We start from the raw sequence: 15,259 nt of genomic DNA on the forward strand, positions 1-15,259 counted from the left end.
TTTTCTTTGGCTATAATTTACGCTGCCGCAATATAATAACGCCTCAAGATCTCTCTCTCACCAAGATAAAATAAGCACTATGCAGATGCTTACTGTTACGACGGTTGCCCGTTATCTAGTGTTAACACAAAGTTTTCCTTCACTTGCAATGGAATATTAAGTTTTACTCTCCTAGAGGATTCGAACTCAAAGGAGTGATGACATTCCGCCACCAAACCAATTATAAATAAGGGATGTAGAAAAAAAATTAAAACAATACTCGATACTTATTGATCAAACTTTGTATATTGTAAAATATCTGGTTTGGAAAAATGTTGTGTACAAGGACAATGAAATTAAGTAGTTAAAACTGTTTCACATTGAATTCTTCAATCTCTACATCGAATTTCGAAATTAAATTTTTCAGTCATACAACATACAAAAAAAAAATTGTGTGCGAAGCAAATTACGAGCATGTGACTTTGTTAAATTGAGCAATTAATTATTTATTATAAGCTATTTATGACGCTTATTACACCATGACACCATACATAGGTAAATACTTATGGTACATCTTAGTAAATATAGCTTCACGCATTATACGCATTGTAGCATGAAGCGGTTGACAGGTCCAAAGAGAAGAAAGAATTATAAGAGAACAATTATAACTATGACTTATAGATTGACTTCAATGTCAAAACTTCACTTTTTTATATTGTACAACCTGTCAAAATGTTACACAACACATGTATGTACTATACATGATACAATACATATATATACAGTGCATTTCACATTTTGGACAGTGTAATAAGCCCCTAAATCAACGCATTGTTTTCACAGATGTTACATCTATGAAAGGAACTACTATTTGTAAGTAAAATAAAATTACAAGCTACAATAACGATGACACTGGTCCGTCACATCTAAATAAGGCACTTAACATAAGCACAAATAAGTACATATTTGTTAACATTTCTAATTGTCAATAACAAATAATTAAATTGTGGTCTATAAAAAAAAAGCAGACTTCAATTGTGGCAATACCTAATATTTCGATTTAAAAACATAACTTTAATAATCTTTATTGGACCAATCTGTTAGATAAATAATTTTCCAAATCGGGTTTTAAGCCGACGGAGTTGGGAGGTAGTTAGCATAAAAAAAATACAAACAAATTGAGAACTTCCTTTTTTCTAAGTCGGCTGGATAGGAATTATTATAAGACTCTGTTTAAGTTAATTAAAGTTATTTGTGTGAAGTTATTCATACTATTTTTGGTCAAATAATATCTATACCTATGTCTCTACTTTTATTCAGAAATATGAACGGATGGGATGGTGCTTTCATATTTATATTTCAAGTTCCCATTTTAATTAATCTGTGAAATAATTTATCCCTTTGCACTCGAGCGGCGCCCGGCCGATTCGAAGTGACAAATCGAGCGGCGCCCGAGTGTTTTAAAACTTTAAATCGAACTACGCTGCTACGACGCTATTTGTATCTTTCGTAACTGGATCTCCTTACTTACAATATGCGATAAGATAGTTTTCTCCGAAGTACTTTCGTGGACTAGGCGCTGCTTACATTGCAAGCGAAAAAGGCCTCGAGTGCAAAGGGTTAAAACCTGTACAGTACATGTGCTTACAAAATTGTTTGTATTTATAATAAGTTTACTATTGTAATCTTATGGAGGGAAATAATAAAGAGTATATATCTATCTATTGTTTGTTAAAACAATAAAATTAGACATTGTTCACATCCATTTGACAATTGTAAAATAGTCTTCATACATTTTACTCGGTTCATATAAAATTGAATGCATTAAATAATTAAATCAAAATACATTTTTTTTTATACAACTTAGAATGGCAAACCACCCGATGGAAAGTGGTAACCGTCGCCTATAGACATGAGCAGTACCATGGACATAACAGAGTATACTGGTTCGTCCATGATACACCCCATGCGTTGCCGTTCCTGAGGACTCAGGTGTTATTCCTCTGTACCCAGTAAATTCACGCCATATCCCACCTTCAAACTGAAACACAGCCATGCAAACACAACTGCTTCACGGTTGAAACACGAATGGGACAGAGGTACCCAAGCAATCGACTATTGTACAAAGTCTCCCTACTGGTAAATTAAATATACAATATTCAACTACCTACTTTTAACGTGTTATTATTATAATTTTTTTTTTAAGAAAATACACTACGTTATTATTCACAAATTTGATTAAAATTCACATAACTAGATTGTTTTTACATTTTAATTAGGACATTACATTTTTACATTTATAAGATTCATCGATTCAATATTCAACGTTTGTATATCGTAAGGATTAAACACAAGAAAACAACATTACACATGAATTCGTATGCCCCAAATACATATGGAATTCAAATTAAGGTCTTTTGCCCTAAAATTAAATGCAACAATTCTTGCATTTACATAAATTTGGTCAAGATATGAATACGACTGTTTGTCCGCCATGTTGCAACGTCTTAGCGGTGATCATAAATAATTATAGACTTTATCAACTGACTGAGTATTCCTTTCGTTTTTTCAAATATTTTTTCAACCTCTTGATAACAGGGTTACTAAGGTTACAGGTGTACTAAGAACAAGGAATTACATAGAAGGAATGATTAAGTCATACGGTTGCCTCCTTTCTTCTTATGCAAATATAATTAGTAAAAAAAGGACGAAAAATACACTATCAGTTGTATCTTTCGTCCTCTCTCAATTCACAGCAGGCTAGTGTACAGAAAATGTGTGTGTAAAATTTTTGTTCATATTGATATGTCAATTATTTGTCAATGACAAATTTTACATTACTAGATTATATATTCGACACAGTTTATGTAGAAAGTATGCGAGCAGGTTGTATCTGAATTTGATAGGGTTATATAGCCAATAATACCAAGTGACATATCTTGATGAATTTGATTTCTACGAACTAGTTAAAAGGCAGATGCGTTTTTATATGTCTATCCCTCTCTAACGTATTCGCAATGTCGTAAATACAACGAGCAGCACACTATGTGAATTATGCATTCCATCTATTCTATTACGAAATATTTGATTATGCATTTCAGAATACTTTCAAATAAATTCTAGAATCAGTGAACTTATTTAAAGCAAAATAAACTTGTAAAGTTTATTTTGTTTTTGCAAACCCTTCTAAGTAACTGTCGATAGATTAAGTACACAAAAACAATTTTAGAACAGTTATTTTGAATTTTAAATACTTAGTAAAATAATAAAGAGAAGTTACATGGCATCTCATTTTCTTTACAAACCGCACTTATCAAATGACAGTTGACATTGACATTGACATCCCTATTCTTATTTTGACCATAACTCGGAGAGCCACTTGTACACTTCATCGTTCTTATCACTAGTGCACGGTGCACGAGTTGTACACAACAAGTGTCGTCAGCCAGCTGTGCCCACTAGTGGGGCTCGTGGGACTAGCTGGCCGAGTTGTTGTACTGCGGCCGCCCAGCCAGCTCCAGCAAGTAGCGGTCCGGGTGCTCGATCCAGTCGGCTGCTGATAACTTCACCTGCAAACCATATACAGGATTATCGTCAAGTGATTTAACAGTAATCATTAATAATTTAGATAGAGAATAGAAAAGGCAAAATACTGGGCCACCAAAGAAAAATAGAGGGCAAAAGAAGAAGTGGAAGGCCGATGAATAACCTAAGAACAAGGAATTACATAGAAGGAATGATATAATAAAATCTGTAAATCATATGGTTGCCTCCTTTCTTCTTATGCAAATATAATTAGTAAAAAGACGACGAAAGATACACAATCAGTTGCTATTTTTCTCAATTCATAGCAGGCAGTGTATAGAAAATGTTTGATATGTCAATTATTTGTCAACGACAAATTTTACATTACTAGATTATATATTGGACACAGTTTATGTAGAAAGTACGCAAGCAGGTTGTATCTGAATTTGGTAGGGTTATACGGCCATATAACATATTCTATACACTAGCCTGCTATGAATTTTATGTTGTACAGGGAGGCTACAGCTATAGCCTGGAATAGAGCTGGCTGGAAGATAATGCATGAATTATTTATCACAAGAGGAAATTTTTAAATGAAAAGATTAGTTATTTATCACTCTGTTAAAATTTAATTTATTAATGTAATATATTTTTTAAATTTTTATAATAAATTCATGTTGTTATTTTTTTTAACTTCTTAAAAAAGGAAATAATTTTCAATGCGATTTTGTTTTTGTATAATTTCAAGACAGTCCCACAATGATGTCAAAATTGATCAGTTATTAAATACTCGTATGAAATTTTTCAGGACAAATTATGCTACGGTTACAGTAATAACATTTGATTAACCTGTCGTTGTCGTTCCGCCTCTCGCACTTGCCACTTCTTAATTTCGAGCTGCGTCTCCCGCGACGCCTGGTCACCGCAGCCCCACACCTAGCGGCGATAGCACATAGTCCATATACGATTTAATATATATAAAGTGTAATGTGTCGCATATCGAGTGGTGAATGTGACCTGTGTGGTGAGTGTGGCAAATGTGCGGGAGGGCACTTTATTTTATTGGCGTCCAGCGTGTAGGGCATGCTCTGAAAGGTGAGCGTATAGTAAAGTAGGTATGATAAGTGTGGCGAGTGTGGTGAGTGTGAGGAAGGGCGCTCATCGACAGCGTCTAGCGTGTAGGGTATGCCCTGAAAGGTGAGGGTTTCGTCGTGTAGGTGTGACAAGTGTGGCGCGTGTGATGAGTGTGGGGGAGAGCGCTCCTAGACGGCGTCCAGCGTGTAGGATATGCCTTGAAAGGTTAGGGTATCGTTGTGTAGGTGTGACAAGTGTGGCGAGTGTGGTGAGTTTGGGGGAGGGCGCTCCTCGACGGCGTCCAGCGTGTAGGGTATGCCTTAAAAGGTTAGGGTATCGTTGTGTAGGTGTGACAAGTGTGGCGAGTGTAGTGAGTGTGGGGGAGCGTGGTGTGTGTCCAGCGTATAAGGCATACCTTGAAAGGTGTACGTATAGTAATGTAGGTATGACAAATGTGACGAGTACGGGGAAAGACCTACCTCGATGGCATCTAGCGTGTAGGGTACGCCCTGGAAGGTGAGCGTGTCGAAGCCCTCGTCGACGGACAGCAGCGGCCGCCGTGGATCGCTGCCCGCACGCAGCCCTAGCGGGTAGCCGCGGATCGACGTGTTCAGGTACACCATCTTGGCAGCTCGCTCCAGCACCGAGAATCTGCACCGCAACACGTACTTATACAACATAACTTTTGTTTCATATTCAATAACTGATTAACAAGAAATTAGCGAGCGCTGACAAGCGAGAGAGCTACACTGGCGGTGCTGGCCTACTGACGTGGGGAAGAGCTGCAGCAGCGCACAGTCGGGCCCGCCCCAGTAGCGGTGCGACTCGCGCCACTCGGCGTCGGCGGCGAGCGCGGCCAGCAGGTCGCCGGCCGCCAGCAGCACGAGCGACGGCCCGCGGTACGCGAGCGTGTGGTGCAGGAAGCGGTTGACGCCGCAGCCGTGCTCGCGCGAGCGGTACAGCGGCACCCAGTGCGACGGCAGCGCGCACACGAGCCGCGCCAGCCACGCGGCGGACGGCAGCGCGGCGGGCGGCGGCTGCAGCGGCCGGCTGTACAGCGCCGGCGCCGTGCCGGCCAGCAGCCAGGCGGCCGACAGCGGCAGCAGCTCGCCGCCGCCGCCGGCCCAGGCCGCGCGCTCCAGCACGGGCGTGGCCAGCTCGAGGCCGGCGCCGCTGCCGCTGGACTCCACGCGCGCCTCCATGTCGCGGTGGCGCGTGGCCAGCAGGTGCACGCAGTACCTGCGAGCGGGACCGTCACGTGTCAGCTCTCCTCGCCGGTGCGTATCTGTGTCCGTCACACGTACAACGGCAAATGATACGAATAATTGTAACAATGAAACATCTCGCGGAGCCGTACCTGTGAACAGGGAATATGAGCCTGTGACAGTGCTCCTCGAGCCAGCGCACCACGAAGCCGACGCTGTGCGACTCTTTGTTGTTGAAGCAGCCGTTCACCACCGCCGATAGCGTTTTGTGAATCTGGCACAACAACAATATCTCTTTAACACCAGCGAATGACGCTTTAAAGGAGAAAATAAGTGCTCAGTCTTCTGTACGGGTAGGTACCCATACAGAAGACGTCCACACAGAAAAAGGCAGGTTCCTCTCATATATTTTTGCCGAGCAGTTTGCTAGTAGCATACTGAGTTTCAGATGGAAAAGTGACTACAGTAAATCATATTATGTCAAGTTGACAACGCGCAAATGATTGATACTTTCAGAATTGCAAGCTTTGAAGATAATCTATCTTCAAGCAGATCTTACATTTGATTGCCATCCCCATTATATCAGAAAAACTTGTTGATATTATTCCAAATTGAAAATTAGTGATGTCATATTGAAAAGTAAATCTGTCTACATACTCTGTATATGGAGCATAATTATAACTACGAATTGGTTAACGCGAGCTTAGATAAATAAATATTACATTAATCATAATTTTAGAAACTTTAGAATCTGATATCTAACTTCAAAGTCCAAAATGTCTTAATTGTAATTGACCCTGATCCCAAGAGATTCCAAGAAGGTACTAACCATAAGACACGTCTGCGGCCCTTCCGGGTAATGGTCCATGGAGAGTTTGTAACTGATGTAAAGTAGTTTCCGCAGACCGTCCGGTGTCACCATATTATCGTCTGTTTCCGCACCGAACATTCTGAACAATAAACGTTCTATATTTAATAGAATCATTACAAGGCACCCAGTTACTTCCAGTCAACCTGTAGAGCGCCAAAAGGATTTTCATTTGGGAAATGTTCAAGATTGTATTATTAGTTGTATAAATTATTCTACTGGCGTTTACCTGACGTAGGTCTCTATGATGACTGCATCGTCCAACATGGCTAGTATCTTCTCGCACTGCTGCCTGAACGTGGCCAGGGGGATATGCTTGTTCTTGCACTTGCCCATCCTGTGCACGTATTTGTAAAACTGGCGCGCCAACTCCGGGTACATCGGGAATAAATATTTCTACACAGAAATATAGAAGATGTATTGCAGACCTTCGCGTGGTAAGAATAGGTTTGTGGGGATCAGTGGCGGACTAAGCTGGTCAGAGGACCGGGGCAGCAAATCTGAATGTGACACTCAATTTAAGAAGTTGATGAAATTTTACAAACTTTTTGTTCATATTTGCATTTGTATGTATAAGTGTTTATGTTTAAAATGTTGCAAGAACAATTTTATGGATGAGTAAAAGGGAGGCGTTTGGAGGCCCCCCAGGACCAGATGCTCGGGGCGAGTCGCCCTTTCCGCCCCCGGTTAGCCCGCCACTGATGAGGGTGGTGAATACAGAATGATGTTATCAAATAATAACTATAAAATATAAATAAACGAATATCTTAGTTTTTGGGAAAAGCACCCACATGTCGGATATCATAGCCGCTTACATACTTTGTGATACCCATTGTACTGTGTACTCCAGTCAATAATTGCATTGATCAATAAAGTATACAAAGATGTATACATGCAAGAACTCACGGTAAACGAGTTCTCCGTGACTCCATTGACGCCATCTTCCTTCTGCGAACGTTGTACCAGCAGCTGAAACAAACGAAAATTTCTTTTAATTTTCATTATTATATAATCAGCTTCGGTACCGGTTTTTCTGTGTATTGTAGCGTAGCATACCCTTAAGGAATGAAACGCTGCACACTTCTAACCAGGTACCGGCTACGACAAATATTACCAGTTAGTTATACCAGAGGGAGAATTTATACTAAAGTCGTTCGATAGGTACTAAAGAGAAGGGTATGGCGTTGAAATTACAAGGTACGGAGGTATACCATCTTAGTCCTCAGGTATGAGGGGTACTATGGGCATAATAGTGTATACTGTAATGTCCATGGTGTTGTTCATGTTTATAGGCGACGATTACCACTTTTTATCAGGAGAGCTTATTTGCCATTCTAAGTGTCATAAAAAATATTTTTTGAAAATGACTTGTTTATTGCAATTAGTCGTGATGAAAGTTAAGTCAATAAGATCCACCAAAGCTTTCTGCTTGGGAGATCGTCATAATATTCTGTAACTAGTCAGATCGAGGAAAGAGAAAACGATAGAAAAGTGGACTACAAAAAAACATATAAAGGTCTTTCCTTCTGGGGAGAGGATTGTTTCGTTGGGTACAGCGACCCAATTTCTAGCATTGTGCCCTGCCAGGTAGACCTTAGCGCGGTTCCTATTTTTAAATCGGTTAAATTCGTCAACCGACTTTATCCTGATCTATCGTCCCTCACTGGTACCCAGACCCTGTATACCAATATGATAGGTAGGGTAAGCGTTCCACTTTCCTCATTGACGAATCCCTTTCTTCCTTTAATTTCTCTATTCACCACTGTCCCGCTTTAGTTCTATTGGGGTTGGCATAATGTTATCTATTGTATACAAAATCAATATATATATATATATTGATTGTATATATATATATATATATATATATATATATATATATATATATATATATATATATATATATATTAAGAAAACGTTCACTCTTCTAGGAATTTATGATAGATACACAATTGGTGCTAGGAATTTTCCGAAGCAGGCGTTTGATATAGATGCCAACGTCTTATCTAAGTCACACATCATAAAACGAATCTTTTGATGAGATATTAAAGCATATTATACATACCTAATTTAAGATATGGATGAAAAAATTGAATTACTTCAAATTTGAAATTAGCAGTACAGTTATAGAGTAACTAGTAAGGTACAACGATACGGGAGTAAACAAAGGGGATTGAAAAAGGACTCCTCAAATATTCGAATTAAGTTACATTTTTCAACCAACTTAAAAAAAAGGACGTTTTGTTGAATATTTTTATATTTGTTACCTCATATATCCATCACTTATAAACATATATGTATGTACATATATACATTCAGATTGGTTCCAAAGAAATTAAAATCTATTGCATTTTTTTTTTTGCAGAACGTATAAAAAGTTAATCCAAAAAAAATACTTCGATCATAATAAAACCAGTTAGTTTAAAAACTAAACTGCTGTATCGATTTTGATAAAATTATACGACTAATTTTTAAGTATCATTTCAGAAAAAAAATCCAAATTGGTTTACAACTGACGGAGTCATGAAATAACAAACACCAAAAAAAAAAATACAATCGAATTAAGAAACTCCTTCTATTTGAAAATACCAATTGAATACGATAATAAAACGAAATAAGAATTTAATTAGATGGCGTTGTAAATTTTCGACCAATTACGACTTATACATATCTGCATTAGTTACGTTATGTACAGAGAGCCTACAATGAAATGTTTTCCGTAATTACGGAGTCAAACGAAACACAAATTTGATGTTAAAAATACATAATACAAGCCGTTTGGAAATATTAAAAATGTTAAAATATCGTACCTTTGGACTTTTATGATAGGATGTATGACGAACGAAATGTTAAACTCCATTTATTGATCCGATTTTGGTATAAACAAAAACACGAAATTGAGTCCGAAATTTCGGTATTTCATTTCATGGTAGACCCGCTGATTACGACGTCACTACAATCGATCATTTGTTAATCTGTACATATCAACAATTATACTGTTAAAGATCTATTTTTTTTTATTTGATATTTTTTTAATGGCTGATAATGGAATGGTAACTCCGTCTGCGCTATCGGTATACACTAGCGAGGCACCAGTGAGAGGTGATAGGTGAGGATGAAAGCAGGTCAGTTAGTCCATCGTGATTCCACTAGAATTAACCATGATGATTTCCAGGGGGAACCACGTGGAGGTCGACCTGATAGTGTATTGCTGGCAATTGGCCAGTTAGATCCCATTACTAATAATCCTTTTCCCCCTCTACTTTGCTGTTAATATGCTTGTGTAAGCTTAAACGCAAGTGTACACGATTATTTAAATTAGCCGCTAGCAATCATTTCGCGATCATTTCTTGTACAATTGTAACTTAATTGTTAAACAGTAAGTTTTACCAGAGGGAGACTTTGTACAAAAGTCGATTGCTTGGGTGCCTCTGTCCCATTCGTGTTTTTACCGTGAAGCAGTTGTATTTGCATGGCTGTGTTTCGGTTTGAAGGGTGGGATATGGCGTAAATTTACTGGGTACAGAGGAATAACGCCTGAGTCCTCAGGAATAGCAACGCATGGGGGGTATCATGGGCGAAACAGTATACTCTGTTATGTCCATGGTACTGCTCACGTCTATAGGTGACGGTTACCACTTTCAACCAGGTGGGCCGTTAGCTTGTATGCCATTCTAAGTTGTATAAAAAAAATACAAGTTAAAAAAGAACCTTGCACGTTGGCGAAGCAGTTGTTTTCTTTCTAATCCTGCTAACTTGTATCCCCACAATGGAGAAGTGAAGATTTTTCTTCTCCGGTAATGCCGGTATCCATCTTTCAACTTTTGCTAGCTCCATCCTGATCTTACACGTTCACTAAATACCAACTACACGTATTGAGCACGTAAATATCACTAACTACTTATTAGTATTTGAATTCGACGACTGTAAAGAATAAAACTAAAAGGAAATATCAAAATAAACCTACTTTTTGCTACAGTGCGTCGTCCATAGACAAACATTAAATTAGATATCGCAAACTGCACGTAAGTTGTACTAAAATTTTTTGCTCGAAGTAATCTCAAGAGGTTACTTGTTCTCTAATTTTAAATGTGTATTTCTTTATCAAATTTGACGAAAAAAAAATATATTGCAACGGCACAAACTGTGATATTTGTTAAAAGAGTTTCTCACTGTTAATTAAATTAAATTAAAATGTATTTATTGGAACCATACAAAAATGACAATTGTAGGGTAGTGTACGATAACAGCCACATTACATAACATTAGTAAGCACACAAAGTTAAAAAAAAAAAAACAACTTCCGTGACTCGTTTCCCACTATTTCAATCAAGTCATGAAATATATCGATTAATGTATCGATTATTGGTGCTAAAACGAAAATATTTATTTATTTATTTATTTATACAAGTACGGAGCTCGGGAGACGATTAGTTTTCATATACACTGCGACAACGCGTCCATTTCCATTTATGTCTATAGATATATCACTTTTTGTCCAGTGCTTTAACTCTACAGAAACTAAATTAAAAAATAAATAAGGAAATACATTTAATATACATAATTAATTAATTAGAGCGCCTTTTAATTAAGGAAGTAACCACTGCGAATCAAATCTGTTGGTAAGGTTTCAGTTTTGTTAGGCTTTTCTGGTACGAACGCGGCTCACACAGACTAAAAGGGGAAAGGGATTGTTAGTAATACAGACTACCAGTCCTATTGCTAGCAATATACCCTGTCAGGTCGACCTCCACGTGGTCTTCCCTGGAAACCGTCGTGCTGAATTCCAGATGTATTCATCACGATGGGCTAACTGACCTGATTTTTCATCCTGACCTATCACCCCTCACTGGAGCCCCGCCAGCGTATACCGTTAGCGCGGGCGGGGTTGTCATTCCATTATCATTCACTAAAAAAAAAACAGACTGTACACACTGGTTCACTTATTGATTACTTTTTTAAAAAAAAAATATATATATAGCATTTACTTTTTGTAATTAAATCATAAATTAATAAAAGCACTCGCGTTAGTAATTATATTTGGCGCGCGAATTAAGAAATATATTTAAGTTTCGTTTGACAAATTCACAAATAACAAAATAATGTTTGACCACGTCATATAGAGGTGACCATGATAATGGTTCGAATGAATCGAATCAACGTTATCAGCGGTGATTTAAGATCGATAGGCCAAATACTAGTGCAAAGTAAACATTTAAATTTTGTAAATTCGCAAGCTGTCTGTTCGAAAGGTTATTAGTGTTTTTATATAACTTGGAACGGTTAATAAGTTAACTTAAGTGTCACTCGGAGGCAAATAGTAACGTTATTTATAAACATGAACGGTCCCGTGGGTTTCACAGGATACACTGTGACGCTCACAGTAATATAACTTTTATTTACTGCTATGACGCCGCTCTTCTCTCTTTATTTATAAACCTGTATTTTGTTATGTCCAAGGTGCTGTTCATGTGTAGGCGACGGTTGCCACTTTCCATGTTGGGTCGTGTTTGCTTACCATTTCAAGTTGAATAAATACATGTCTTTTTGCATGCGACAGTTACTACTTTAGAGGACGTTCACGTATTAGTTAAGGCAATTTTTAAAGATTTTTGACCCTCTCTCCGCCCATATAACGCACCGTAACATTTGAACCGTTGATTTTGTCAAAAACATAATATAAAACAGACATAAAACAATGGTGATCCGCGTCACATAAAGCAAATGTATGTTAATGGAAAATATACTTTAATACAAAGATATAGAACAGAAACTGTCGTCAGTAAGTAGTACTCAACACTAGTTAGTGTGTCTCTATTAGGAGAACATTAGCTAATTGTTCTATGACGTTATGGTTGGCACATTTTATTTGCAGATATAAACAATGGGGAGGGCGAGGGTCTTCCCACATTTAGAGACCCATAAACATATAAATACAACTTGGGACCAGTATTTGTGTCAGTGTAACAAGTTTATGTATTTAGGTAACAAACATCTTGACATACATGCGTGCATGGACGAAATGGCAGTCGGAGATTGATGGCTAATATGGCAGGTTGTAGAACTTCTGGTAATAATAGTAGTATGTTCACAGTCACACACTTACTAATGGTAACGGAATTATTTGTCTAACTTAATATTTATTTAAAAATTACTTAAAATTCTTGTTGAATTTACCATTGTAAATGTAATGTGTAATTGTACCATGTTACCATTCCATTATCATCAATAAAAAAATCACAGTTTGGCTTTTGGTGATGTTTTAAAAGGGACACATAATTTAAGATTTTTTTATACAACTTAGAATGACAAACAAGCTGACGGCCCACCTGATGGAAAGTGGTAACTGTCACCTATAGACTTAGTAGTACCATGCACATAACAGAGTACACTGTTTCGCCCATAATACCCCCCATACATTGCCATTCCTGAGGACTCAGGTGTTATTCCTCTGTACCCTGTAAATTCACACCATATCACACCCTTCAAACCAAAACACAGCCATGCGAACACAACTGCTTCATGGTAGAAACACGAATGGGTCAGAGGTACCCAAGCAATCGACTTTTGTATAAAGTCTCCCTCTGGTCTATTTTCTTAATACTGGTAATAAAGGTTTTCTATCTATCTATTACAAGTCACCAAAATGTAGTAATAATGTGCAAATAATTCAAAAGTTTGAAATAAATGACTTTAGATATAAGTTATAATGTAAACTAAAAGGTAGATGTACTACTATCAATGGAATATTGTTATCAAACTGATAAGATGTTCCAGTCACTTTATCTGCTGTATCTGCATCAACATGAATTGCTTTATTAAATGCATTTAGCAATTCAGTTATGGCTATTAACACTCCTCACATATAATTAAATACAAAATACTGTTATTGAATCTTTTTTTTTTTCATATTTATATAATTAACAAGTAAACAGTAATGTCTGTTTATATTAAAATAACTAGCTTGCTCGTTACTTCAAACATATGGATTACAAAGCACAAAATTGACCTTTCTTCTTTGGAATGGCATATTTAGATAAAACATATACCAAATTTTAAGTTTAACCCTTAAAAGCCTGATTTTTTAAATCAAATTAAAAAATATATGGCGTGCATTTACTGGGTACAGAGGAATAACACCTGAGTCCTCAGGAATGGCAATGCATGGGGGGCATTATGGGCGAAACAGTATACTCTGTTATGTCCATAGTACTGCTCATGTCTATAGGCGATTGTTACTACTTTCCATCAGGTGGGCCGTCAGCTTGTTTGTCATTCTAAGTAGTATAAAAAAAAAATATCCTTTACTGTATTTACTAATGGGGAAAAATAGTAAAAAAATCAAAACGATATTTTTATATATTTATTTTGAAAAAAAAAAAAAACATTTGGTAACATATAAACAGCCAAATATTAAAATAAAATCGATTGTAGGCCCCCAATGCTATTTATAACCCTGGTATCAAATTTGAAACTTCAGGTATTTAAGGGTTAACCTTCAGGAATACAACTGCAAAAACTATGGTCAATTTGGTGTAGTAATTTTGCATAGTGTCAGAACACTATAAACTTACAATAGATGCCAAAACAATAATTTTTAGATATTCAACTATTCTGTCTGTTTGTTTGTCAACAAACAGACAGAATATCTAGAATACTTAGAACTTAGAAGAAAATTACTTCTACTTAAAACCCCCTCATATTATTTTTTCTAAATGTTGCCATCCACCAATTTTTCCCATAAACAACTGTCTAGTTATAACCTAATGTAACATAGTAACAACATAAATACAAATTAATAAGAATACATATGTTAATGAAAAATACTTGTTTTTATCATATTTAAATGAATAACTTTGCTAATGTGATTGTTGAGAAAGTCTGTTAAATAAAAAAAAAAATTGGGCTATATATTTACTTTTGTTATGTAGGTAATTATTAAATTTCTAAACATTATAATTCGCGATACTTCGAATGTATTGTTCGTTCATCGTAGTTGTCTTGCTGACATCAAAACAAACAAACCAGGAAATCTAGCAACCCTGAACATAACCTTGTTAATTAACACAAGCGTTACTCACCTTGCCCAGGTTTTCTACTGGAATCATTGACGGCGGTGGCTTCTCGTGCAAGCCCTGGAGGTCGCCGCCGGAGCCCGAGCGAGACGTGGAGCCGCGTTGGGAGCCTCCGCGAGATTTATCCGATTCATTCCCGACCTGTACACCAGCTGTTTTCTCGTGGCTATGATGGCTCCCCATTATCACACAATAAATTTAACAAATTACGTAACTAATCACTCTTTTCACTTAGAAAATAAAAATTACTAAAAAGTGCATATGGTAAAAATTACAGTAACTAACAAATAAAGAAAATTATAAAAATTTACAAAACGAATGATAGATAGAATTGATACAAACGTCACATTGCGCCAGTCAAAGTCAAATAGACACTTCCGTGACATTGACATATTATGTAGCCGCAGTCAAAATGAGATATCACAGATAAACTGCAATTATGTGTTGGAAACTCCAACAAAAATTAATACTAGCATAAAAACTTTTTATTATATTTTTTAATTTCAAATAAAGAATAAATAAAATTGTCATAAAAA

At 37.0% G+C, this 15,259-nt stretch overlaps 2 protein-coding genes across 9 annotated transcripts in view; one reads left to right on the top strand and one right to left on the bottom strand.

Annotated features, from left to right (window-relative positions):
- Positions 1-263: 263 nt before the first annotated feature.
- LOC113513485 (uncharacterized) lies at positions 264-15,087 on the bottom strand. Of its 8 annotated transcripts, none has more exons than XM_052895719.1 (10): positions 11,637-11,790; positions 10,360-10,587; positions 7,558-7,620; positions 6,881-7,047; positions 6,613-6,733; positions 5,936-6,057; positions 5,350-5,817; positions 5,058-5,229; positions 4,354-4,440; positions 264-3,548 (listed from the first exon to the last, which is right to left on the bottom strand). In XM_052895719.1, the coding sequence occupies exons 2-10, from the start codon at positions 10,483-10,485 to the stop codon at positions 3,456-3,458; spliced, it is 1,419 nt and encodes a 472-aa protein (XP_052751679.1). In that variant the 5' UTR covers positions 10,486-10,587; positions 11,637-11,790; the 3' UTR covers positions 264-3,455. The 8 variants fall into 8 exon arrangements, with proteins under 8 accessions (XP_052751679.1, XP_052751680.1, XP_052751681.1 ...); XM_052895720.1 differs by having other exon boundaries at positions 10,360-10,572; positions 11,637-11,789; XM_052895721.1 differs by lacking the exon at positions 10,360-10,587 and adding an exon at positions 11,467-11,557 and having other exon boundaries at positions 11,637-11,786.
- LOC113522174 (O-acyltransferase like protein-like) overlaps positions 4,423-15,259 on the top strand; it is a 41,023-nt gene continuing 30,186 nt past the window's right edge. The window contains exon 1 of the mRNA XM_052895716.1: positions 4,423-4,426. The gene's annotated coding sequence lies outside the window, so the exon portion shown is untranslated. The remainder of the gene's footprint in view (positions 4,427-15,259) is intronic.

The sequence above is a fragment of the Galleria mellonella genome, unplaced genomic scaffold (genome assembly GCF_026898425.1).
Source record: "Galleria mellonella isolate WM207_F2 unplaced genomic scaffold, CSIRO_AGI_GalMel_v1 utg3070, whole genome shotgun sequence".
NCBI classification, from domain to species: domain Eukaryota; kingdom Metazoa; phylum Arthropoda; class Insecta; order Lepidoptera; family Pyralidae; genus Galleria; species Galleria mellonella.